At 39.9% G+C, this 26,576-nt stretch overlaps 1 protein-coding gene across 2 annotated transcripts in view; it reads right to left on the reverse strand.

The window, feature by feature from the left end:
• Nucleotides 1–3,729: 3,729 nt before the first annotated feature.
• Nucleotides 3,730–26,576, reverse strand: part of IREB2 (iron responsive element binding protein 2) — a 42,006-nt gene continuing 19,159 nt past the window's right edge. For both annotated transcript variants that reach the window (XM_077829031.1, XM_077829032.1), the window contains 16 exons: nt 25,320–25,503; nt 23,564–23,703; nt 20,909–21,080; nt 19,324–19,424; nt 18,340–18,456; nt 15,871–16,030; nt 14,878–15,013; nt 14,118–14,202; nt 13,121–13,277; nt 12,548–12,672; nt 12,145–12,249; nt 11,722–11,864; nt 9,841–9,988; nt 9,630–9,752; nt 7,905–8,090; nt 3,730–7,279 (listed from right to left, as the gene is read on the reverse strand). In XM_077829031.1, the coding sequence (XP_077685157.1) occupies nt 7,169–7,279; nt 7,905–8,090; nt 9,630–9,752; nt 9,841–9,988; nt 11,722–11,864; nt 12,145–12,249; nt 12,548–12,672; nt 13,121–13,277; nt 14,118–14,202; nt 14,878–15,013; nt 15,871–16,030; nt 18,340–18,456; nt 19,324–19,424; nt 20,909–21,080; nt 23,564–23,703; nt 25,320–25,503 (2,193 nt within the window). In that variant the 3' untranslated portion in view covers nt 3,730–7,168. The remainder of the gene's footprint in view (nt 7,280–7,904; nt 8,091–9,629; nt 9,753–9,840; nt 9,989–11,721; nt 11,865–12,144; nt 12,250–12,547; nt 12,673–13,120; nt 13,278–14,117; nt 14,203–14,877; nt 15,014–15,870; nt 16,031–18,339; nt 18,457–19,323; nt 19,425–20,908; nt 21,081–23,563; nt 23,704–25,319; nt 25,504–26,576) is intronic.

Raw genomic sequence — 26,576 nt, forward strand, 5'->3', positions numbered from 1 at the left:
CCTCCACAATGATTTGCAGCTTCTCTGGGCGATGTCTCCGTCAGCTGTCTTCTCTCCCGGTCTTTGTGGAGCATTCCAAAAATGCCAAGCAAAGATAAGAAGATGATTAATTGCGCGTCCACAAACAAACAGCAAAACGGTTGGGTCTGGGGGCGTCCACTCCCCTCCTCCGGGGAGCAGGTTGGCAGTCCTCCCTCCCCTTCTCCAGGGGTTGCAGCTGAAGCAATAGCAGCGTCCGAGGGCAGGCGTGGGGGGGCTGGCAGGCGAGCTGGCAGCCAACCAGCACTCGAACGGCAGCAAAAAAAAAAAGAAAACAGCAAAAAAAAAAACAAAATGAAGAAAAAGCGTCTGGCCCGGTCACGGGGGGAGGGCGGGGACTGAAGCAGGGGCAAAAAGCAAGGAAAGCCCAGGCCAGAGGGCAGCAGGAGAGTGTAAGAAGGGAGCCTTCTTCCCTGGAGAGGGAAGAAAGTTTGCTATAGATTAATTAAAGCACCTGAAGCCCGTCACCCGGTAAAAACCCCCTGCTTCAATCAGACAGGAGGAGGAGTTGAAGCAGAGTGGATTGGCGTTGGAGCAAAGAGCAATTTGGAGGAGTTGAAACAGAGTGGGTTGGTGTTGGAGCAGAGAGAAGTTTGGAGAGAAGCAGAGGAGAGTTTGGAGAAGTGCTGCAGTGGGCTAAGAAAACCAAGACCCTAGGTAAAGGGACACCTGGTTTGTGCAGAGGGAGGGGCAGGAAGGCCCACAAGCTGAAGGGCAGGAGAGGGAAGTAGCCCAGAGGAAGGAACCACTAGTTCAATGCTATCCCTAGGGCCCCTGGGCTGGGACCCAGAGTAGAGGGCGGGCCCGGGTCCCTCCCTCTCCACTCCCCTTCTCTAGGACACTAGTGGGGCAGTGAATACCCCAGTTCAGGGGCAAGAAACAGTGCCCTGACCCCCCCGCACAAGAGGAGAAAGCGCAAGACTCATCATAGTGGTGCTGGCAATTTGCCACAGTATATTGATCTTTTAACCATACTCTCTTGTTTTTTAATTAATTTTAGCTTAGTTAATAAGAACTGCCTGTAGTGTGTATTTGGTGAAGATCTGAAATATTTAATAACCTGGGAGGTAATGTGTCCGATCCTTTGGGATTGGTAGAATCTTTTATTTTATATGATGAAATAAGATTTACAGAAATTGTCATCATACTTGATGTGGGTACCTGGATGGAGGCCTGAGGCTGGATCACTTTAAGGGAACTTCTGAGTAACCAGTAAAATAATAAAGAAGCTGTTTTATGCTGGCTTGGTAAATCTAAGTATTGGAATATCCACCAGCTTTAAGGGGATTGTCTGCCCCATTCTTTGCAGTTCACCCTATTGAGTGACCAGAGCTAGCTCCCCACTAAGACCCCCCTCACAGACATCATACATGAGTAGTTCATCATGGGTATGGAGTTTCCTAATTTTGTCAGTTATCAGATTCCTGAAAGGCTCTGAGTTCATTTCCTGGATGTTAACATACAGGCAGGAAGTATGGGTTTATGGAGATCAAATACCCTGTGTTGAATCCAGGGGATTTGGGAGATAGGGTTTCCTAAGCCCCTACAGACTACTTGTAACAGAACCTCGGGCAAGCTACTTAAGTCTCTCTCTGCCTGTTTCTGTTCTGTACAATGGGGATAACAGCACTTTCCTACCACCCAGGGGCATTAGGAGGACAACTACATTAAAGATCACGATACTGCAGTAACGGGGGCTACATACCTAACAGCCAGACTGAGGCACTTACAGGTTCATCCCCTTTTCTAAACTGACTGAAGACTCTGGGGACTCAAACGTCTGTTTCCTTAATTATCTTTCACCAGCCAGTTGGGGGCACAGATCAGCATTCACATCGCACTCCCTGTCAGTACCCAGCTCAGGCCGAGGAAGCTAACGATCCAACCAGCGGACCAAATTCAGTGATGAGTCCTGGTCATGTGCGACCTGAGGCATGTTGTGTGTACGCTAAAACCAGCCAGTTGTGATGTTGACAGCATAGAATATGGACTTAAGTGATTAATAATACGGTACTTGCCAGTAATCTTGAGCCTACTTGAGGCCCAAGTTTCTAAAAATGTTAGGCAGAATACAGAGCATTTTGCTGAGTAACCCGAACAAGCCAGAAGCTAACTAAGAGGGTAGGCAGATAAACCAGCCCCACTACTATGAGGTGATAAGCAGCACTATGGCTAACTTTTTTTTTCTTTCTTATCACGTGCTCAGTAATTGAGGGTCTATGTAACAAGCAGATTGTTACATTTGATACATCATTACCATTTGTATTAGCAGGTAAAAAGAGAGAATAAATATGATCCAGCTAGTAAGTGACCTACAATTGTGTCTTTTCACATTTGAGGAAGTTTAATTGCCAAAGCAACCTTAAATTACCATGTGTTACAAGTTGCTTGGACAATACCATTTTCAGTAGGAATGTGATCAAGGTCATATACTCAATGGATAATTAAAAGGTATTAAAATATATTTGTTTTATAGTTTTGTTACACTTTGCACATTAATACCCTGAGTTAAATTCATTTTTTAAACTTTATAAGCATCATTAATCATCTTTATTTTGCTTTCTGTTATTTCTTTTATTCTCAAATCTATTGTGGCTAATAAAACCTATACATATATAAATAATTTCACCAGTCTGAATTTTAGACTGAACTTGAAGGTAACTGGTTAATTAAAATTACGTAATCAACAAATCTCACACAATGTTGTTTGCAGGAATACACACACAGTCTCTCTCTCCCCCTCCCAGGAGGATGAAAAAAGGCTAAAAAATGTAGTCGGGATTTTAAAGAGTGCTCAACAAATCCCGCTGACTACAGTGGAAACAGTAATGCCAACACTGCGTGCTTGAAAATCATACCCTTTATGAACGAGGTTAACACAAGTCCCAGAGACAATTCTGTGAATTGGAATATGGTGTCCCTATAACAAATCTGAGGCATCTCGTATGGGATATGTCCTTTAGAGTGCCTAAGTGTTCCAATTCAGAGTACACATCTACTCTAGTTCACGTGACTGGTCATATTTGACCCCACTTATAGGTTTTATGAAAACAAGCTTTAACAATATTTTAAAATTTTACTCACATACCAGACTCTCTCCCTGAAGATGGGTATGTTTTTGCTTTTGAAATCTCAAAGAAATCTTAAATAAAATAAATATTCCCTGCAATGTGTATAACCTCAGTGTTGCAGCATTGAGATTGTGAGAAGAAAGTGAAGTTGATTAGAAACAAAAGTGAAAAGGACTCATAAGGAAAAATGCAACCCCCCCACCCCCCCAAATTAAGAGCATGAATTTTCTAAAGTAAACCAGATTTTAATAATTCTTTCTTTAGGTACTCTGAGGTGTTATTTCTAATGTTAAGGGCATTTATTTTAAAATGTGGTTTTTAATCTGAGTTCCCTCCCTTTAATTTAGGAGAAGGAAAGATGAATCTCAGAGGCATTTGCCATAAGAGAGGGAGGGAAGCAGTCCTTTGTTTATTTTTTACTACTTCTGAGCTGTTCAGTTCACTGCAGACAGAGTACTCCATACATGAAAGTTGCAGTTTGCATTTCCAGTGATTTAATGTATAATGGTTCCCAAATTTTGAGAGAAATATCCTTGCCTCCTTTTTATAAAGAATTATGCTGGCATTTTAAAAACATTTTATGTGATTTGTTTTAAAACAGATTGTTGCATACAAGTAGTGTGATACAATTTTCTTTATTAAAAATAATTTACAACATCAGTAACATTTTATGCACAGTTGTCAGCAAATGACCTTTGTCTCAAGATAATATTTCTATACAATACTTAACATTATTGAACTTAAAACTGTTATACTGTTTTGTTGGCTTTAAACAGCAGACACTGATTTGCAGTTGCTTAAATGTGTTTAATATACATTTTGTTTCATGTCCCTATATGTATGTGTAAAATTTATAAACATCAACACTATCCCAAAGTTCTGGGGGAAAAAATTATAAGTTAAATATGTCTAACACTTGGAGAGTCACTTTATTTTTTTCCTCTTATGCTTTAAAATACAGGAAAGAGAGCTTATTGAACATTGTATTTTATATGGTGAAAGCAGTCCTTTAATTGGACTGTATCCTGCCACTGCTTTGAGATGGATGTCATTTAATCAGGCTATCGCATCTCAAACTACTAGATCCTAGCACTATGTCAAAATTAATTTGTTTCCCCTGCTGCTGTGTTGAGAGGGGGTTATGTAATGCCTGTGATCACATGCACGTGACGGGGGGACAGGGGAAGACAGCCAAGCAAGTTCCTTCATTTCTACAGCAGTTTGCTAACTTGTGACAAGCAAAACAGATAGGTGCCATTTTCCTCAGCATTCACCATGCTTCAAACTTGTGGGCACTGGGGACCTGATCCAAAGTCAACTGAAGTCTAGGAAAAGATTCCCATTGACTTCAATGGGCTTTGGATCGGCCCATGTGAAATAGCAATGACAGGACCTCAACTATGAAAACAGAAGCTTACTTTGAGGTGTTCATAATATTCTTTCAGTGATTTTAAAGCATAAGAGCAGCAGAATTAAAGTAATCACTAGAGGAGAGACATTGGAATGCCTCAACAGAATTTACTGGTTTAATGTTGGAAAAATTGTAGGTTGATAAATGTCTTGTTAAATTGCATTTTCTCTCACAATATTGATTTACTTCTGATGTGTCTTATATCACTTCTCTTGAGTATTTTACTGTTGCAGCAACAAGTGTTTTATTGCAAGACTGCAGAAGTTGGGAGGTTGTGTGCTGAACTCAAGCAATGGTAGTCGGACAAGAGAGATGCTTAAACTAAACTCTTTCGTGCCAAATAACAGGATTTCCACTTACAGTAATCGGCTGGGGGGGACATCTTTATCGGTTAGCATAACTGTTTGCTCCCCAATAATGAACACACATTCCCCTTTACTTGAACCCAGAGAGAATATACCACTCAGCTGAAAAACAGAGTGAGATTAAGATAGGCCAGTTTTATACAATAAACAAGATTGGCTCCTCAATCACAACTGTCATTACAAACATCCAAGATAGAAATGGATCTTTGAATGCTTAATTCACACAGCAGTCATACAGCTGAGTAGTTTTTGTCTTAAATGTATTAAATTAATTTACTGAGCAGCGGCAATTGTCAATGGTTTTTATCTTTGCTAAAAGAAAGCACAGCTCAGCTGGTAAAATGTAGGAAAAGATTACACAGGATTTTGGAATTTGTGTAGAAAAACTTTCCTTCTTCAAAAAGCATATTACACACAAAGGTGTTTAAATGTCACTAGGGTTGTGACATAAAATGAAGTAGCCAAGGAATTCAAAGTTCAGTTTGACAGCTATGTTATCTCACATCATGAAAATTATTACCACCACCTGAAAGAGCTATAAATTTGCCAGTTTTAACCATGTCTTTTCAGGACTTTGTCAAAACTGTAACATGGTTTAAAACAGGATTTTTTAAAAATTACATTTTCATGTAAAAACTTGAAAGGTATTTTTATGCCCTATATTTTTTGACTGAAAGACCACTACAGTCTATTGCCTGAGTATAAGTTAGTAATTTATATTAAAATCCAACCCCCCATCATGCAATAAAGCTGAAATTGTTCTCTCAAGAGTTTAGATATACATGTTATTTGCAGTAGAAATCCTAACGCATAATTATGGAAATAATTTACTGGGCATGTGCAGAGGACTAGCTAATATTTAATGGTAATAAATGTTATTTCTCTCCCAAAGGGAACTATAAACATATAATAGATAATCACAAGCCGATTTTTAAAATGTACTTTGAAAAGAGCTTCAAGAGGGAAAAAAAAAATCAGAAATTGATTTATACAGGTGATTTAAAAATCATTAGTTGTAAAATGGTGTTTTAAACTAATGAAACCAAATAAGTTCCTGTGCTGAGACAGTATATTTCCAATTGTAAACTCATGGAAAACAGGCTTTTATCATGGAAGTGCTGACACCACCAAAACTACAGCAGCTCAAAAGGCAATGCAGTAACAGCTAGCTTTGGTTAGAAAGCGGGGATCTTAAGCAGAGTTCTAGTGTCATGAGAAGAGTATTCAGAGGACACATTAGAAGTTTTAAAAGACAATATGGTTATCTCAGCCTCGTAATGCGTTACAATGTAATTTAAGAGAAAGAAAACACAGTAATCGTAGGCCACACTTAAAAGCAAAGAAGAAAATCTAAAAGCCTAGTACATTTTTTAAAAGTAGGTTTTCACAACTCAGCTTGTCAGTACTTTGGTTAGCGACATTGCAAACAGGACACGTTAACTCCCAGGGTGACATAAGGGGGACAACCGTGCTGCTCCAGTTACAGCAAAGATGGGCAAGCTGCCCACTTGAGGGACACAGGAACTTGCCCCAAGTTTCAGAGCTGCATCTTCCATGAAACAGAATTTATTGCAGCCATCCTCATTTTAAATACAGAGGTGTGGCCCATGGAGACTTCATATCACCAGCATACAATATTTCATCTTACTCTGAGTGATGTTTGATCTGGATCAGACAGAGCACACCATCTCCACAGTGAAGGTAAAGAAAGCCACGGCCTATGTTTACAGAACTCTTTGGGCTTCGTGTGGACCTTCTTTTGGTCAACCCCCAATTTAAAGCATAATGAATTCAAACCTTCGGATCTGGATTCTTAGCTACTACCATGGAAGAATCCATCTCTCTTGCCTCTAACATTCCATATCATCTGCTACCTTTAAACCAACAAATAGCAGTACACAGATTTACAGGTGCAAAACTAAGTGAAAACAACTGCAGGAGGGATCGTCTTAAAGAATAATCTTCAGCACAATTCAGTTTTGGATTTCACATCCTTTATCTACAAAATGGTGTGATAAAATATCCCCCCCCATACTTACAGCTTTCTGCCACAAAACACGTATGTCGATTTTAGCAATGTTAATAGCACCATTTGAATATTATTTAAAATCAGGAAGGATCTTGTTGCGGTCACTACAATGATTCACAATCTTCTACATCCATGGACGAAATAACTTTGAGCGGACTAGGACTGTTGCAGTTCCATAGCATGGATTCCTGGGTTCACACAAGGCATTTTCAGAATTACCAGTTATGCAAGGTATCCATATAGTCAGTAGGTACTATAAGAATCTTCGAGCCACATAGTTTAGAATTCCACCATGTTTATATATTGTTGTTTCCACATCATTTTCAAACGAGGCAATCACCCTGAACACTTTGCCAGTGTTAGTCTTCAAAATAAAAAAGAACAATTAGTGTTAATTACTTTTAAAAACTTGTCTCCAATTTTTGAACTCATACTCTACCCACAAACAATAAATGAGACAGACAAAAACTCAAACTGCATATGCCAACCATTCCAGATGTTCACATTGCTAAGACCATGATTACGTTTTATATTAGTGCACAATTTTAGATAATTTTGGGGAGCATATTGTGCTGCATTCTCTGCTGGAAGTAGGAGTGATTTCCCTGTGGATGTGCAAAGTGTGTCATAGTTGGCATTGAATGCGATGTCTAGGTGGAAAGGAATCATGCAGACTGTTGCTTTAATCCCTTAGAAACAAGGAAATGGCAAGTTATGTGAGTGGGATTTGATTAAACTTTAACTGGCTTTTAACAAAGTTTCTGTGTTGGGGGAAAACTGAAGTGATTAGGGGCTGCACATGCAGACAAATAACGGAACAAGAAGGCAACTAAAATTATATGTACTTTCAAGATATTCTGGCAAATTATGTTCACTAGCAGTTTAAGCAAAAGGCAAGACTATGTTTGCTTTTTCAAGAAAATCAGCATATTACTTCATAATTCCAATGGTCTGCACCTTGAAATAGAGATGATATATTTTAGAAATACCTTAATATCCAATGTGATTCCTGGAAACAGCTCTTGAGGAAAAGATATAGAAAACTGTTCTTTGCCAGTGAGGCCCAAAACGTTTGCATTTTCCCCCGGAAGAAACTGAAGTGGAGCTATGCCAATTCCAATCAAATGACCTTTATGAATCTTTTCGTAGCTTTCAGCTATAACTGCCTTAACACCCTATAAAATGTAAATAAAATAATTGGTTTCCGATTTCAGCCAGCAGTCTGCATAATAATGAAGTTTAATGAAAATAACCATAAAAACTAACACCAAATATTTTTCTGATCAACACAGAGGCAGTGACCTCCAGACTCCTGTATCTTAAGCTGGTGGAAGTCTGGTTCATTGGACATGCCTCGTTATTGGCTCTGCAGTGTTAGCAGGGGTAAAATGCAGTAACAACTTATTTTTGGCAATAAAACAAGCAGATGGCAGTGAATAAACCAAGGAAGCAGACCAGTGCAATAAGGTGGTGTCATTTTTAGTTATTTTTCAGAACATTACTGAAACTGAAATCTATTAGCAATGCAGGACCGAACACTGTCCACCGAGGGCTTCAGAGTCTGTTGTTGTTTTGTAGTAATTAGGGGGATCTTTTGACGTTTGAAGGCAAAAGGAAACACTTCTCTGAGAGTTTTAAAAAAATGTTTATCTGAAGCTGCTGAGGTGGCATGGAATGCTAGATGCTTTCCCAGAGAGATGGAGAGTATAGATGGACAGGGAGCAAGTGACAGACAGAGGTATATGATAAATGCAGTTTATCAGAATAGTCTGCAATGTATCCCATGGCTGTCACCACCACATGCACAAACTAAACAGAGAAAATCTTCATCAAAAATGCAGAGCATTGGTAACGAGAGAGATTAGTTTGTCTGGATGTTTTCCTTTCTTGAGAAAGAGTTGCAGTTTTACAATACTCAGCTGAAAATTGGCAGTGATCTAGCTCACTAGTGAAAAATTCAACCCCAAATAATGGTGTGCAGCTTTTCCACTCACAAGACTGCGAAATGTGGATTGAATTTAAAATTGAAAATCAAACATTTAAAAAATATGAACATAATTTTTAAATAAAGCTTCCAGGGGGAAAAAAAAAAAGGCAGCAAGTTCCTCTTTTTGCTTAAAAAACATTAACAGAGACTAAAATGGGAGAGCAATGATTCTGGGGAAGTGACGGGAGAGAATGAAACTTTTAAAAGTTTAAACTAAATTTAAGAAACTACAAAGGTAAAGGATAATTAGTAGGCTAGCCAACTTCAACATACTTTTTACCCTAGTTACTTATACTGCAGCCAAAGCAAGCACACAAAAATAACTGACTGGCACTTACCTTAGCTACTACAAAGCCTGCCCTTCATTCCCCCTAACCCCTATAGGAGCTGGGGGTATACAGAGCACCCCCACAGGACTGGGGCCCTAGACCAATAGTGTATGTCATTTATCTAGCTAAGTCTAGAACCTCTTATGTTGGATCCCCATTTTGTGGGCCAAACTTGATAAATTATACATTTCTGAAATTTAATAAACTGGCCCTGTAACCACCTGTTCTCTTCTATGCAGATTCTACCAAGGAAAAACTACAGATTATACATTTTCAAGCAAACAATATTTTGCAAATATTTAAATTTAAACTGAAGGCAGTTCAACATGAATTGATGCTTAAAGACATCTTCTTAAAACAATACATTTGAAACTAACTTCATGAGAATATAACAGTACCAGTAAAAAAGGCCCCTTTGCAGTCCAGTCTCTTGAGTTACCCAGTCCATACTTCTTCCCTGCTAAAATAACCAAAGGAATGCCTTCTTTCTGGTACAACTCTGCTGCTTCAAACACATCTAGCTGCAAGAAAAAAGAAAGTGAAATCATTAGACAAGCTCTAATCCATAGCTCTTAGCTAATAGAGTCATTTGAACAAATACATGCTCACCATTTGTCCTGATGGGAAATGAACTGTTTTTGGAGCTGGTTTTCCTATGAATTTATTCAAAAGCTTCATATTTGCAAAGGTACCTCTGGTCATCACAGCATCATTACCTCTTCGAGCTCCATAAGAGTTGAATTCACGAGGTGTGAGGCTACAAATATCATAAGACAGTATTTACTATTCAACAGAAAGTCTACTGATATTGTTTTGGAGGGTTTTTACCATTAGGTGGTATAGAGCACTAGCTAATGAACATTACAACCGTAGCTGAACTGAAGTTTTAAGTGGCTTTTTGGTGACAATCTAGAGGACTAATTTTCTAACAAATGTTGGTTAAGCAGTCTGTAGAAAAAATCAACATGAGTAGTATCTACAAGTTCTAGTCTCATGAGTGAGATAGCTGAGCTGGCATTGAGGGTCAATTCATTTTTACTTCTAGAAAGTACCCTTAATTTAGATTGAGGGAGATAGTCATGGGTAAACAGTGGGCACCGGAAGCCATTATTTTGAGATATTCGGCTGATAAACTGGGGTTTGTTGGTGCAGTACCGTACAATTAGTCCGTGTAAAGTGCTACCAAATGGAAGGTCTGATTCTGTGAGGAGCTCTGCACCTCCTGTGAAAAGCTGGGTACCCTCAGACTTCACTGGGGGTTAAGGGTGTTTAACATCTCATTATATTGGGTCCAGAATTGTTGATTCATCTCTCAAATAAATCTACATCAAACCTTTATCTTTTTACAATGATCTATCTCATTGATGTGATCTTTTAAAATAGATTTCAGCTGTTCACAAGGCAAAAGAGATTTCAAATACATTTCTGGTGATGACCTACAATCACAGTAGTGACAGTTTACATGTTAGCCAGGACATACACAATTAATTTCTCTAATGCATAATGGCATTTACAGAACAAAACAATTTTTGATGATCAGTTGTTTATTTGGTAAATTAAGTTCCCCACTGAGACAAAAACTAAAGCAGATTCATTTGCTTCATAAAATATACGTAAGGCCCTTTGTTTTCAGCTTTTGTTTTTATTTAATTTTTCCTGGGAATTTATCAATGTTTATTACCACCACAACGAAAAAACAGGTGAAAAATCAGTGCAAAAAAATATTATTTTTCTGGGTAAATATAGGGGTTTATTTTGTTGGACAGAAAGACAGGGAAAAAGTATTCAGCAGAATAATTCTTTGAATTCCGTTCATCAGTGTGGTTTGCTGCAGAACTAGAACAGAACTCAAAACACAACTTCACCTCTGAGTTTAAGAAAATAATACATCTCTTATCCCCAAATAAAACTTTTCATTTGAATCAACAGTTTACTTTTGTAGAGTTAGAACTATTACCTATAAATATTTACATTTAATAATTGGGCCACACCATTTGCAGCGCACACACTCGACTTCTTTTCTCCTTTTGAATACTTCCTTGTGTTCTGAAATGTATTCTGACAGATTTTTGTTTTCTTCCCATTTTAGTGTGTCAAATCTTTAAACCATTATCTGCTACCAGCTTGAAATGTGTACGTGGTGGGCGTGAGACTCATCAGTACATTCAGATGCACACACACTTCAGAGCTTGCATGTGTGCCTGTTTGTTTATTATGTGTATCTTCTAGAGTAGACTAATACACAGCCTTACTTCAGTCAGCTTTGCATGTATATACGAACTAATGTATTATTGTAATACGTATATCTCATGCAAGGTATTGTATTTTCCTAATAAAACAAGGGTTTTAAAATATATTTGAAGGATACAAAAGTAGGATGAAAATCAGAAAAAAATGAATAATACTTTTTGTAAAACCCGGGAAATTTTTGGTAAAAATCAGTTAAAAAAATGAAAATGAAGGGGCTTAAATATACGTTACGATCCATACCCTTTGTTTGTCAGATACTTCGCAGCGGCGCTATTCCTTGCAATGCTTCCAGCAGGTGATATGTGATCTGTAGTTACAGAATCTCCCAAATATAGCAAGACATGGGCATTTTCAATTGGTTGTAGTGAAATTGGCTCTTTAGCCTATTAGGGGGGAAAAAAAGAAAAAAAAAATACATACTTTCCCCCCAGGATTCCTAGCACAAATCTTATTTAAACAGGTTTGTTCACGTCAAAAATGGAGCATCCGTCCATGAGCTCCAATCATTCCAATGGTGTGAACACCAGTTAGAGACAGTTAGACATGGTTAATGCTACACAACTTAATCAGATACAACCAAATCTTACTGAAATGCAACTTTCCCCTTACTTTAGTATTCAGCATTTCCCAAAATATTATTTTAGATGGAATCACTGTACTTACAAGCTTATCAAAAAAAGAAGGACATCGGATATATGTGGACTTCAAATCCCATGGAAACAAAACTGACTCTGGTGCTTCCAGAAAATTCCATCGCTTATTGCCTTTCTACAAAAGGAGAGTATATTAGCCAATTAGACTATCAGGGAAACTGATTTACAATTATCTTATACAGTCTTAAAGTTTTTTTTCTGAGGTTGTAATATACTGTGGGAGATACCATCGTAACGTACACTGTTTAAGAACCCCAGTGTAACAGAATACAGGTGGCCATATCTTCGTCACTTAATCTTAGTCATGGTATCAGAACCCTCCATAACGGCTGCTGTTTCAACCAGAAGATACAGCAAAGCTATACAGAAATGCACTGTCTTCTAAACTATTTAAAATGACAGACCTATCTTACCTCAATTTTTTCTTTCAGTTCTTTAAACATGGATGATATCACATACTCCTCCTCAACTTGCTGAAGTTCTTCTCGAGTAGGCCAAACATCATGCAGGTAGATATTTTTGCCATTAGGATCAATGCCTATGTAAAAGGTTTTTTGTAAGCAAAAACAAAAACAAACGAACAAAACCCTCCCACATATGTTGAGACTTTATTCAAAGATGCTACAGCTGATTCCAAAAAAGTAATCGGCTAAGTGATTTTTTATTTCTTTGCTGCTAGGAATGAAAAGCATGGTCATTCTTTGTCTAGTGCTGTAATAATGTAATGCTCTCTGCATGCTTAAATGCCAGTTAAATGAAACAAACGTTGTGAAAAACTGAGGAAATATGTAATTTCCCCCTTCTCTCATGAGACAAAATATCTGAGTATAAATAAAAGAAGAGATGAAGTGGTCTAAGGCTGATAGTCCTGTTTCAAAACAGAAAATGCAAAAGTTGCTGCCATTTAACAGGCAGACATTTTAAGCCAAAGCACCCAAAGAAAACCTGGTACTATTCTGAAATATGAGATATAAAGAAATAGTTACCTAAAGGCTCAGTCTGGAAATCTATATTAACAGTGCCTGCTATAGCATAAGCAACTACTAAAGGTGGAGAAGCAAGGTAGTTGGCACGGACACAATCACAGAGACGGCCTTCAAAGTTTTTGTTTCCCGACAAAACTCCACAAGCAACTAAATCACCCTGAAAGGTAGAAACAAATACATTTCTCAGCACTCCTTACGAACTTATAGGTGCATTAATGACAGTTTGCTTAGATTTCTGTTGTCTTAAAAAAAAAAAAAAAAGCTAAAGGCACCGTAAGTACTTATAGAAGCCCCTAAAAGGAAAGGTCATTTGCTCTCTACCACTACTATTCCCACTCTGTCTCCCCAGTCACAGAACTCCCTCATGTCTCCTCTTAGTCAGCTGGATTAGTTCTCCCCTCCTTTTTTCTCCTACTTCTCCATCACCTTTTCCCAGGCTGATGCCTCTATTACTCCCTCATTGCTAACAGCAGCCTTGAGGATTGAGCTGCTTTTAGCACTGACAAGGCTAAAGGCAGCTTATCATTTAGCTGTCTAAAACTGCTCACTCTCGTGATTTTTTTTTAATATTCCAAAAATCATTTGTGCTTTACAGAGTTACTAGATATACAATAAAGAAAGTATCAACCATTGGCTCATTTCTGTATCATTAACCTTATTTTGCCAATGACAAGAAAATAGCAGAAACTCAGGTTAGCATATGTATATATGATACACAATATGACTAACTCTTGCAAGAATACACAAACTTCATCTTACAGCTGAGATTTGTGTAGTATAAAGTTGTATTTACTATGACTTTATTATTATTTCAGACACCAAATTAGTCACTTTATATACTCCATGTGGCATGCAAAGATGCATCTCCAAATGCACTGCAAAATTCCAGCCAACGACAAAGTATATTATTTTATACAGATTCTTTTATTTCCTGACCATATGAGTAGAAAAGAATCTGCTACATTGTATATGCACTGTCAGAATCTTTAAGCTGTACCTGTTTTATCGCATTCCGAATGGCTTCTGGCAAGGGAGCAGTGTTTCCAACACATGTTGAACATCCATATCCAACAACCTCAAACCTGTATTGAAAAACTGGAGTAAGTAGCACATTCAATTATTTAAAATGAGTGTTGGTGAAATATTTGAAGCTGAGGGAATTTGTTTTGCTAACTGGGCATTTTTTATACTGAGTACACTGAAAAGAGATAATAATCTCATTACTTCTCACTTGTCTTGGTGAATTACAAAAAATAAGTCAGGTCTCCAGAATATCTCCTGATATATTGCCATTACTTAGTGAAACGTAAGCAAGGACAATAAAGTTCATGCATAAAACAAAGCTAATACACAGTGTGATTTGATTATGATTATGATTATTATTGCTACTGAGCAGTCAAAAGTATAGTAGGTGTCTCAGACAAGCAAGCCAGGGCCTGGTTCTTGTCCTGAAAAATTTACAATCCAAGCCACCAGTCCTGTGGAGCTCTGTTAAAGAAAACAGGCTTCTGCTCAGGCACAGGAGATCACCTGCACCTTGTAAATTGTATGTGCAAGGGCCAAGACCTGATCCAACATACACTTATGTGTATGATTAATTTTAAGCATGCAAGTTGTCCCAAAGTCAGTGGGACTATTCACATGCTTAAAGTTAGGCACCTTGCTGAACTGGGGCCATATCTAAGGACTATACATAAATCCACTTACACATGCACCACTTTTCCCTCTGTCAGCATGAATAAAGACGTTAAACTTACCCAAGTTTACTGAGGTATGGTAACACTCCACTTGAACTGAGGTAATGTGTAACCATCCCACTACCCGGAGATAAACTTGTTCTTATATAAGGTTTAACCATCAGTCCAGCTTCGACAGCTTTTCTGGCCAAAAGACCTAAAGAAAAACAAAACAATAGTTAAATAAGACTTGTGCATATTTATTGGAAGAGCAATTGAATTTATAACTACCAAGATGGTGTCAGGTAGGTAAATTACTGTGACGAGGGGAAAATAAGGGAAATCACCATTTACTCTCTCTTAAGGAAACTGTTTAAAAGGAGTATATATTTGTAATATTCCTTAGACAAGTAATATAACAAAGTTGCTTTATCAATAATAAGAAGTCATATTTGTTTTCTTATTCAGATCAAACATATCCATTTTCTTCCCCTTACCTGACAGAAAATCTCTTCTCCGTGTTTTAATGGATGGTCTAGTGGTCAGAGAATGGAAGGGTGGTCTGGTCTGGGTTTTATTTCAAGTTCTGTCACTGACTTTTCAATTCCTGCTGTTAAAGCTCAGCTAGTATCTGATTAAAGGCTAAATTTCACCCTTTCATTCAGGGATCAAAACCTCCTGACACTATCAATGGTTATGTTGATATCCATAGCCTTTTGAAAGGAGCTCTAAACAGACTGGTAATGTCGGATCATAAAGTAAACAAACACAAACTTATTAGACCTACCTTCATAGGCATCTAGTTTTTATAGATGTCTGATAAGGCCACAGAAACTTTGAAATTATACAGCACTATGTACAATAAAGGCCACTTCTCATTAACACAGTTCTCAATACATATAACAGGAATTCAGGCCTAAAAGTACAATGAACAGTCTAACTGAGTTAAAAGGTCTGGACACTGGGAATTCCCTGCACTGAGCATTTGCAGAATTGGACCAAAATTGACGAAGACCATGTAAACACCAGATTGCAATAGTAAACCAAAGTTAGTTGTCACCAGTCACAACATACCTGCGGCAAGCATGACAGATGGATTGCAGTTATTTGTACAACTGATTACTGCAGCAATGACAACAGATCCATGAGACAATCTGTACTCATTTCCTTCATACTCAACAGGCACAATGTCATTTTGTTTCTCAACAGCAATCTGAAACCCTTTAAAGCCAATCTAGATGACAAAATATATAACAAGTCAAGAACAGAAACAATTCAACAACTATAGATCACACTTAAAACAGATATGTACCTCATCATAGCATGATTATGTGAACCCTCACTTAAGACTCATGTACTCCATGAAAGTGCTTATCAGTCATATGAGTACATTGAAATATAATAGGTTTTCAAAGAAGTCTTCAGAGATGCGTGCAAGGACTCATTGCCCTCAAATGAACAGTGATGCGCTCATCCATATACCTTTATAACTGCCATTGTTAATAGTACAAAATGTGTGGCAATAAGTGCCTATGCATCAAAAGCAGGATCAAATCCCTAGAGTATTTTCCCCCTTCTTTTAGGTGAATTCCCTTATTTAAAGGAATAGGCATTCATTCAGGTATATGTAGTTTGCAAAATTAGAAATGTGTGTATCATGTGGCAAGGCTCAAGACTTTTAATATAAACCATAACTGGTCCATTAAAAACAACTCCTCCAGCATCACATACAAGATATTCTACTCACTATCAGGGGTGGGCAAACTATGGAACACGGGCTGGAGCCACTTTAAGCCAGCCCGCGAGCTCCTGCTGGGGAGCAGCGTCGGCGGCCGCACCACACGGCTTGGCCCCACTCCGGCTGGACCACGCAGCTTGGCCCCACTCCAGCCGGGGCGCTGGGTCAGGGCTCGGCCCCGTTCCAGCTCCTACGCACTCTAATACCCCCTCTGGCATGCCAATGGGAGCTGCAGGGACAGTGCCTGCAGATGAGGCAGTGTGCAGAGCCACCTGGCCACGCCTCCACGTAGGAGCCGGAGAAGGGACACGCCACTGCTTCCGGAAGCCGCCTGAGGTAATCACCGCTTGAAGCCTGCACCCCTGAGCCTCTCCCCACACTCCTGCCCCAGCCCGGATGCCCCTCCTCCTCTCCAAACCCCTTGATCCCAGCTCGGAGCACCCTCCTGCACCCCAAACCTCTCATCCCCAGCTGGAACCTGCACCCCTTCCTGCACCCCTGCCCCAGCCCTGATCCCTATCCTGCCCTCTGATCCCATCGGTCCCAGCCCAGAGCACCCTGTTACACCCCAAACTCCTCATCCCAAGCCCTACCCCAGAGCTCACACCCTGAACCCGAGAGCATTCATGGCCTGCCATAGAATTTCTATTCCCTGATGTGGCCCTTGGGCCAAAAAGTTTGCCCATCCCTGCACTAAACCTAATTAATTACATATATTTCTTCAGCACTATTTTATAACTGTCTGAAATATAATAAAGATGAGCTAATCAAACAGGAAGCTGTCAAACCAAGTTTGACTGGGAAAGGATTAAAGATAAACATGGTCTGGATTTGTAACATTTAATCTCCCAGAAGTCTTCATGGCCCACCCAGATACACCATTCCCAGTCAAACAGCTTCCCCGCAAACATCTCTTTTTTTCACTACCGAGTCTTTGATTTTTCTCCCACATAAGGCAAGCCTACCACAGCTGACTGCTACACACTATGGGTCTTATCCAAAGCCCACTGAAGCAGAAGACTCAGAGATTTCAATGGCCTTTGAATCAGACTCTATGCTACTTGCAATTCTACTTCTGACTCGGTGCTGTAACCAGCTCTTCTTGATCACTGAACTTAACAGTACATGTTAGGATTGAAAATTCAGCTCCCATTCAAAAGCATTGGAAATTGGAGGCTCATGGTTGTTAAAAAAAAAAAAACAAAAACAGAACGTGCCTTAAGTTTTGGATAATTTAACAATTGATTAAAATCAACGGTTATATTAAGCTGGACTAAACTGAATTTACCTCCCAACAACACTGAGAATCATCGTTTCAATTTCAAACAATGAAGCTGATTTGGAGGGATTTTTAACTCACTCATAAGAAATGGCACTGTACAATCATTTTTGCCCCACTGTTGTTTTAAAATAGAAATTCTCAAAAAAACCCACCCACTCATGTGCCTAACCAATTTAGCAATTTTAAAAATGACTTAAATGGACAAACTGTAGAAGTTTGGAACATCTGATTGCTTAACTTTTTCACTTTTCTGCTTAGTAGATTCTTAGGTCCATAATATGAATTGAGGCTTTTTGCAATTTTTATTCAAATTTTCTACTGTTTGAGGCCCAGTAACATTCCTGTGATGGTTAGCATACAGAGCTATGCCCAAGGGACACTCATTGAGGTAGTGAGTATTTGTAAAATAAATGCTTCAGATTATGGATTATGACTTTATAAACTATTGTGTTCAGTATGAAAGCCAAAAAATGAGTTACAATACATCTATCTACCAAACCACTAAAAGTAAAGTTGTACAAACCTTCTCATTTAAGCAGGCTTGGAAATCACTCTTCATATTAGTAATAGCCACTCTATCCTGTGGTCTCTTTGGGCCACTGACATATGGCGTTATAGAACTCAGATCTATTTGTATTATCTGGAAAAGAAAAAAAACCCAGTAACACATGCTAGGAAACATTGCCCAATAGGTAAGAGCACATTTAGCCCTAGTTTTTCAAGGCAACTGGGCCCATCTGGTTTAGTAATCTGAATAGTCTGTGGTGTTTTTCCATTAAAAAGTCAGGCTTTCATTTTCAAGATGGAGTATTACTAACAATGCTTTATCATGAACAATCCGTGAGCTTTGACGCCAGATGCCAAAATTTCTCATGAAGTCAGACTTATATGATACTCTGAAAGAGTTGGTTGACGAAAGGGATTCATCAGCCATTCCTACACTCCTACACTTATTATAGTGCTTAAGGTTGTCAGTGGCATAGCCAGGTGGAGAAAACAGGGGGAGCGGAGATTAAAAAAGGCACCGCCCGCTTGTACTCACCTGGCAGTGCTCCGGGTCTTTGGTATCGGGTCCTTCACTCACTCCAGGTCTTCGGTGGCACTTCGGCATTGGGTCCTTCACTCGCTCTGGTCTTTGGCGGCACTGAAGGACCCTCTGCCACCGGAGACCCCGGAGCGAATGAAGAACCCGACGCTGAAGGGCCGCTGAAGACCCGGAGAGCTGCCTGATCCGCTGCCGAAGATCCGGAGAGCCACCAGGTGAGTAAAAATTAAAAAGGCACCACTTCTGCTCAGTGGGAGAGCGGCCGCTGTCTCGCTCCCCACCCTAGCTATGCTACCGAAGGTTGTTGGGTTTTTTCGTGAAGTATCTAACTATCCAAAGCTATGAGTTAAGATATTCATGTACAAATGTCAATTAAAAAGTGGCAACAATTACAATGATAAAAAATAAGTTATGAATAATGAATACAAATAGTTGAAAAAGTAAAAGTCATTTTATAAATACCTGGGTATACTCAGGTTCCTCTGAAGAAATCTGATCATTTCGAAATAACTTCACAGCTTTAAGATATGCTTCCATGAACTCAAGCTTGGCCTTGTCAAAGCCTATGGAAAAAATTTCCAGACATGGGAAAAGGTATGCTACTGAAAAAGAGCATAACTTACTTGTAACTAGGGTTCTCAGAAATAAGTATTGTGACAAATTCACACAATCTGTGTGCCGCCCCATGGATTCCATGAATCAAGCACTATTGAAGTGCATGACAAATCTGACTTTGCACTTTAAGAACTGCCCTGAATATCAGTCTTCTTGCCATATAATTGTCCCTACACATTCTACCTCTGTCCTATTAGCAGTTTGTTGAACCCCCACAAAATCTAAAAGTGATATACTTCAATCTTTGAAACAAGGACTGACAAGCTACATAAACTGAATAGCTTGCTGAAAGCATATGTACTATTAGTTCATAATTAAGAGCTTTTTTCATTTTCATCTGATCACCTCACTGCAGTCTAAGATGGAACTCAGAAAAGGAACATCCATTCTGCAGGTACCCTTCTCATTATGACCTGATCTATGGGGAGCAACAGCAGAAACTTCTTGATCCTCTGAGCCAAATTAGGCAAGAGGAGCGACTGAATCTCACTTTCGTAGGAGGTGAAAAGGCAAAAACCAAAAGGTAACTCAAAAACCAAAGAAGCTGAGATGCACCAAAATAATCCTGCAGAAGACCATTCCCAGCAGCCACCAAACTCTGTCTGAACTTGTTTTCAAATTGTGATAAACCATTTTAAACATGGTTCTCTAACACTGTTTCAAACACTGGTTAGATGAAATAATGGTTTGTGAGGTCCGTAGTTACCAGGCAAATCACATTTAACCCATCCTGGCAGAAACCACTTTAAAAAATATGCTCACAATTTTTTTCCCATAATATAAAAAGAAGATTTCATTAATTGTCAAGAGGAACCACTTTACCATGTTGCCATTCCTGGCCTTATAGAATAACTCATGGGGGGCGGAAAATGGTCTGTCTTGACAAAGAAGACCTCTGCATGCTCAAGAATAAGCTGACCCTGAACAGTGATGGCAATGATCAGACTGATCACAGCAAACATAATATAAAGCTTGTACAGATTTGGTACAAGCTTCAGAGGCACGCCAGCTATTCATCTGTCAAGATTTATTTAAAAAAATTATTTTCTAGCTTAACTAGAAAAACAATAATTAATGAAATGTAGTGCCGTAAGGAAATTTACATGCTAATAAGCTCCAAGGCCCAATGGCCACTTCCACAGAAAAAGGTAGCTGATATTCATTAAAGCAATATAATTTTTATTAAATTTAAAATTCCATTGTGTCCATGAGGCTATTCATGGGCGGGATCTGCAAAGTAGCTCCCCACGACACAGAACGTTATTGCCAGCAGAACTCATTACATTATCTCCATCAAGCAGGTTATAATCCTGAAGAAAAATACTGTCCAAATGTAACGCATGATGCAATTTTAGATAAAAAATACTTTCCATGTGACTTTAAAATGCTAATATGCTGAATCATGTGTGTTACACCTTAATTTCATCCTTACCTGTATGCTTTAAGTGCTTTAGCGTCACATTATCAACAGGGAAAAAGCTCAGAATAGCACCATATTCAGGACACATATTTGCTATTGTGGTTCGGTCAGCTACAGACAGCTGGGAAACACCAGTTCCAAAAAACTCAACAAATTTTCCAGCCACTCCTGCTTGCCTGAGTTGCTATTAAAAATGAAATACAGAACTATAAAACATCCGGAATATAAGAAGATATACTACAAGGAATGTTTGGTTCAACAGTTTGAAATTAGTAACAATTACTAATTTTACAAAATGAAATACAGTGCAAAACTTCTTTATATCTAAATCATGTCCACAAACTTCAAACGTCAAAACTTTAACACTTAAACTGGACTCTGACAGAGGTAAAAACCCTCAAGATATGTCTCCCCACCCACTCAGTTCTGCATATTTTCAAGCAGTGACTGTACCATGCTTTTTAAAAAAAGAAAAGGAGTACTTGTGGCACCTTAGAGACTAACCAATTTATTTGAGCATAAGCTTTCGTGAGCTACAGCTCACTTCATCGGATGCGTGCATCCGATGAAGTGAGCTGTAGCTCACGAAAGCTTATGCTCAAATAAATTGGTTAGTCTCTAAGGTGCCCCAAGTACTCCTTTGCTTTTTGTGAATACAGACTAACATGGCTGTTACTCTGAAACATGCTTTTTAAAGTGTTGCTAGGAGGAGTCAGGAATTCACAAGGCAACAGTGTGGCTTTTCATTTGGTAATCAAGGTGACAAAGATTCAAAGGAAGGAATTTAAAGCTCTACTCTAAGCCCAGTGAGCTAGTGACGGTGCTTTGTACTATCACAAGGAAAGCCTAGTTAGACACTATTCCCTCTCTCTTGTTCCTCAAGGTACCCTAGCTGTGAAGTCAGTGAAATTTTAGAGAACAGCGGATGGCAATGAAAAGAAAGGGATAACTACTTGAAGGAAAAGATATTTGTAGAGGTCAGGATAAGAAGACAAATAAATATCTAAGCAGTAACATATGTCACTGGAACAACTTTTGAAAATAAAACCACCATACTGGAATTAACAGACAGTTAAGCAAAGTGACACTACTGGTTTGTTGGGTGTGGTCACTGAAACCTAAGTGCTGCTTTATCCCTGATGGTCCCCCAATTTCCCTGGAAAACCCCCATACATTCTGAGGCACTGTACACTGCCCCATTGATCCTTCCAGGATGCCTGCACCTGTCCTCCTTAGGCTAGCGTAGCTGCTGGTAAACAGTGTGAAAAATTACACTCTCATCTCTTGGAGCCAAGCAAGAAACCGGGAACAGAAATCTAACAAGACTTTTCTGTGTGATTGTGCAATCCACTGTAACTAGTTCACCGGGCTTAGAGAGTAGGGATTCATTGACATTTACCCCCTCTTACACCTTCTGTTTTATAAGGACAAAACTCCAAGTGCAGTGAAAAACTGAAAAATAGAAACTGATTAAATCTTGCTAAGGGTCTGAACAGAAAGGAAGCATTCACCATACTGACACAAATCACTCTGACACCATTTACCAGAGGCCCAGGAGTGGAGATCCAGAGAGACAGATATCCTCTCACTACATTTCTGTTACACTACTGTAACTACTGACTTCAGTAAAGTTACTCCTGATTTACCCCAGGTTGAGACCAAAAGCAGGGTTTTGTAGGAACACTTTGGAGCAAAGAGTCAAACAAGAGGGTTTTTCCACTGCAGAGACTGTAAGTGCTCTCACTAGGGAACACTGACATTAATTACATTTATAAAATGTCTGTAAATACATAGTTATATGTAAGGCCTCTAAGGGACCATTGGTAAAAAGAAAATAAATAGGACTTAAATGAGCAGTTGCGAACTTAGGCGGTTAATAGAGATGTTGCTGTTTCATATAGCTACAGTTAATGATGCCGCATCAGAGACTGCGAGTGTCATAGAATATCAGGGTTGGAAAGGACCTCAGGAGGTCATCTAGTCCAACCCCCTGCTCAAAGCAGGACCAATCCCCAACTAAATCATCCCAGCCAGGGCTTTGTCAAGCCTGACCTTAAAAATCTCAAAGGAAGGAGATTCCACCACCTCCCTAGGTAACCCATTTCAGTGCTTCACCACCCTCCTAGTGAAAAAGTTTTTCCTGATATCCAACCTAAACCTCCCCCAATGCAATTGGAGACCATTACTCCTTGTTCTGTCATCTGCTACCACTGAGAACAGTCTAGATCCATCCTCTTTGGAACCCCCTTTCAGGTAGTTGAAAGCAGCTATCAAATCCCCCCTCATTCTTCTCTTCTGCAGACTAAACAATCCCAGTTCCCTCAGCCTCTCCTCATAAGTCATGTGTTCCAGTCCCCTAATCATTTTTGTTGCCCTCCGCTGGTTGCTTTCCAATTTTTCCACATCCTTCTTGTAGTGTGGGGCCCAAAACTGGACACAGTACTCCAGATGAGGCCCCATCAATGTCGAATAGAGGGGAATGATCACGTCCCTCAATCTGCTGGCAATGCCCCTACTTATACAGCCCAAAATGCCGTTAGCTTTCTTGGGAACAAGGGCACACTGTTGACTCATATCCAGCTTTTATTTCACTTCCCAAGCATCTCTGGTAGAACTCCCACCATAACAAAGTCTGCTTGATTTAGGATAAACAGAATTCTGAATTACCTTAGTAATGCTTAGAACAACATCTATGGATGTAGCAAGTGGGCTGGCTAAGCCTGTCAGCTCACACCCAACTACCTCAGGCAAAGTGAGTGCAACTGGCATTCCCAGCATTACTGCTTCTGTTTCAATACCGCCAACACCTGGAGGTAGAATATTAAACTGTTTTTATTGTGCTAAGTAATTAACATAATAAACATTTTGAAGTTCATATTAAAGTCTAATGAAGTTCCTCCTATTGAAGCTAAAGGCCATAATAATCTGTACAATAACACATCCTTATTTGTATCTGACTCCAACTGAAAGACAATATGTTCAATATACGTGTCTTCTAATAAAAAGACGGACATGAAAGAATCTTGCAAAACTACTGCTCAAATTATCACATTTTAATCCTACTGGTGTACCATATCTACTACTGATTTTATATAAAGGTGTTAGATTGAAATTTTCTATTCATCCAGAGAACACATGCAGCATGGAAACTTCCTCACACTGCCATGCCAATGTGCATCGAACTACAGTAACAAGAGCTTTGCAATATTATGATTTCCTTCAAATCCCTTCTTAGGATACACAGTTCTTGACTGATTTCCAATGACAACATCAAAACACTCATCTATGCATTATATAAATGTCTTAAAAACCCCACGATTTAGGCTGTGAATCACTATTATCCTGGGAATGAAACTGGCCTTACTATATGGAATCTCTCTAGTTTCTTTTAGAACAAGGGTGGGCAAACTATGGCCTGCGGGCCAGATCTGGCCCCTCGGGGCTTTGGATCCGGCCTGCGGGATTTTCCTGTGGTGATGGAGACCCCCCGCCGCTCTCAGAAGCGACCTGCACCATGTCCCCGGGGGGCAGAGGGCTCAGTGCACTGCCCTTGCCTCCAGGCACCACCCCCACAGCTCCCATTGGCCAGGAACGGGGAACCGTGGCCAATGGGAGGTTCGGGGGAGGTACCTGGAGGCGTGGCAAGGGCAACGCACGGAGCCCTGTGCCCCCCCTCCCCCAGAGGCCGCGCAAGGACGTGGTTCCGGCAGCTTCCTGGAGCGGCACAGCGTGGGGCCAGGGCAGGCACACAGGGAGCCTGCCCTGGCCCCGGTGCGCACTGCTGCCACCCCGGAGCCGATTTAGGTAAGAGCCCAAACCCCTCCTGCACCCTGCCCCCCAACTCCCTGCCCTAAGCCCCCTGCCTGCACCTCGCACCCCAATCCTTGCCCTGAGCCCCATGGCACCCCACACCCAAACCCCCTGCCCTGAGCCCCTTCCCGCAGTCTGCACCCCTCCTGTACCCGCCAAGCCCCCTCCTGCACTCCGCACCCCTCTTTCACCCCAACCCCCTTCCCTGAGTCCCCCCCATACACCCCACACCCCTCCTATGCCCCAATCCTTTGCCCTGAGCCCGTTCCTGCACACCGCACCCCCTCCCACACCTTGCACCCCCCCCCCGCACCCCAACCCCCTGCCCTGCACACAATTTCCCCACCCAGATGTGGCCCTCGGCCCAGAAAGTTTGCCCACCCTTGTTTTAGAAGAACTGCAAACAATTTCAGTCCATTATTCGTATGTCATGAAACTATCTTCAAAATATGTTTCCCCTAAATAAAATTTCAAGTTCTGAAATGCTGTTAGGCTTGAAACAGAGAAATATCCAATATAAAGAAAGTATTAAATAGTAATTATTTTCCATTTATATAGTAAAAAAACCCTTACAATACAATTGAAATTAACAAGTCATGTACAGAATACTTACCCCATCCCAAGATCCCCAAACCATTTACCATAGTTGTATGAGAATCTGTGCCAACTACACTGTCGGGATATAGGAAATCTTTAACTTCAAAAACAACTCTTGATAAATATTCCAAGTTCATTTGATGTGCCATTCCCGTTCCAGGTGGAATTACAGCAACATTCCTAAAAACCTTTGAACCCCACTAAATTTTTTTTGAGAGAGAATAAAAAAAAGGTTATTGCGTTATATTTAAATCAACCAGGGTGTTTTGCATTTGTACAGAAGGTGTGCTAAACTGTGTTTAATGACATAAAGCCACATAACTTTTAAGAACACATAATAAAGAATTAAAAAAATGAACGTCATCATACTTGCTCTTCAGATATGATTGGCTGTTCAAGTAAATTGGGAAATATGCAATTTCAGCATTTATACATGGTTCTACTCTGAAAAGTGACTATGTAAAAATCCACAGATCTGTTTCCTGTGAGTACAGAAAGACATTTTCTGATATTCCTGGCTGTGGTTTTCACTCCTTCTGTTAGTACTGCAAAGTCATCACAGCTATGAGAGAATCAGCTGGAGTCTATTCCTTCTTGTTCATCAACAAAATTTACTAAATTTTTAATCACTTCTATGTACAAACCTAATGAAAGCAACGGGCTCACACAGATGTCACTGAACTGAGACAACGGAGAAGCACAAGTGTAACCAAGGGTAATACTTGGCCAGCAGAACCTTCAGTACTGATTATGTTTTATGAGATTGCAAAAAATACAGCTTGATTCTCACAAACTTGGCTGAGATTGCAAAGCTGACACTTAGAAAAACATCTTTTTACTAGGGCTGTCAAGTGATTAAAAAAATTAATCATGATTAATTGCGCTGTTAAACAATAACAGAATATCATTTAAATATTTTTTGATGTTTTCTACGTTCTCAAATATATTGATTTCAATTACAGCACAGAATACAAAGTGTACAGTGCTCACTTTATATTATTTATCACAAATATTTGCACTCTAAAAATAATAAATTAAAGAAATAGTATTTTTCAATTCAAGTTCTGTAGAGCAGTGGTCTCCAAAGTGGGGTGCACAAGACGATGGATTGGGGGGCGCAGCAGGAGGAGCACCGTCGGAGCAAAAGGGCGGTGTGGCAGGAGGAGCACCGCCGGAAGCGGGGGGAAAGGGGGGGCAGCCCCAAGTCCTCCAGCCTGTGGAGGAGCAGGGGCAGCCGCGCAGCCAGCAGCCGGAAAGAAGTGGCACTTTCCCC

The sequence above is a fragment of the Eretmochelys imbricata genome, chromosome 10 (assembly GCF_965152235.1).
Source record: "Eretmochelys imbricata isolate rEreImb1 chromosome 10, rEreImb1.hap1, whole genome shotgun sequence".
Classification (NCBI taxonomy): domain Eukaryota; kingdom Metazoa; phylum Chordata; order Testudines; family Cheloniidae; genus Eretmochelys; species Eretmochelys imbricata.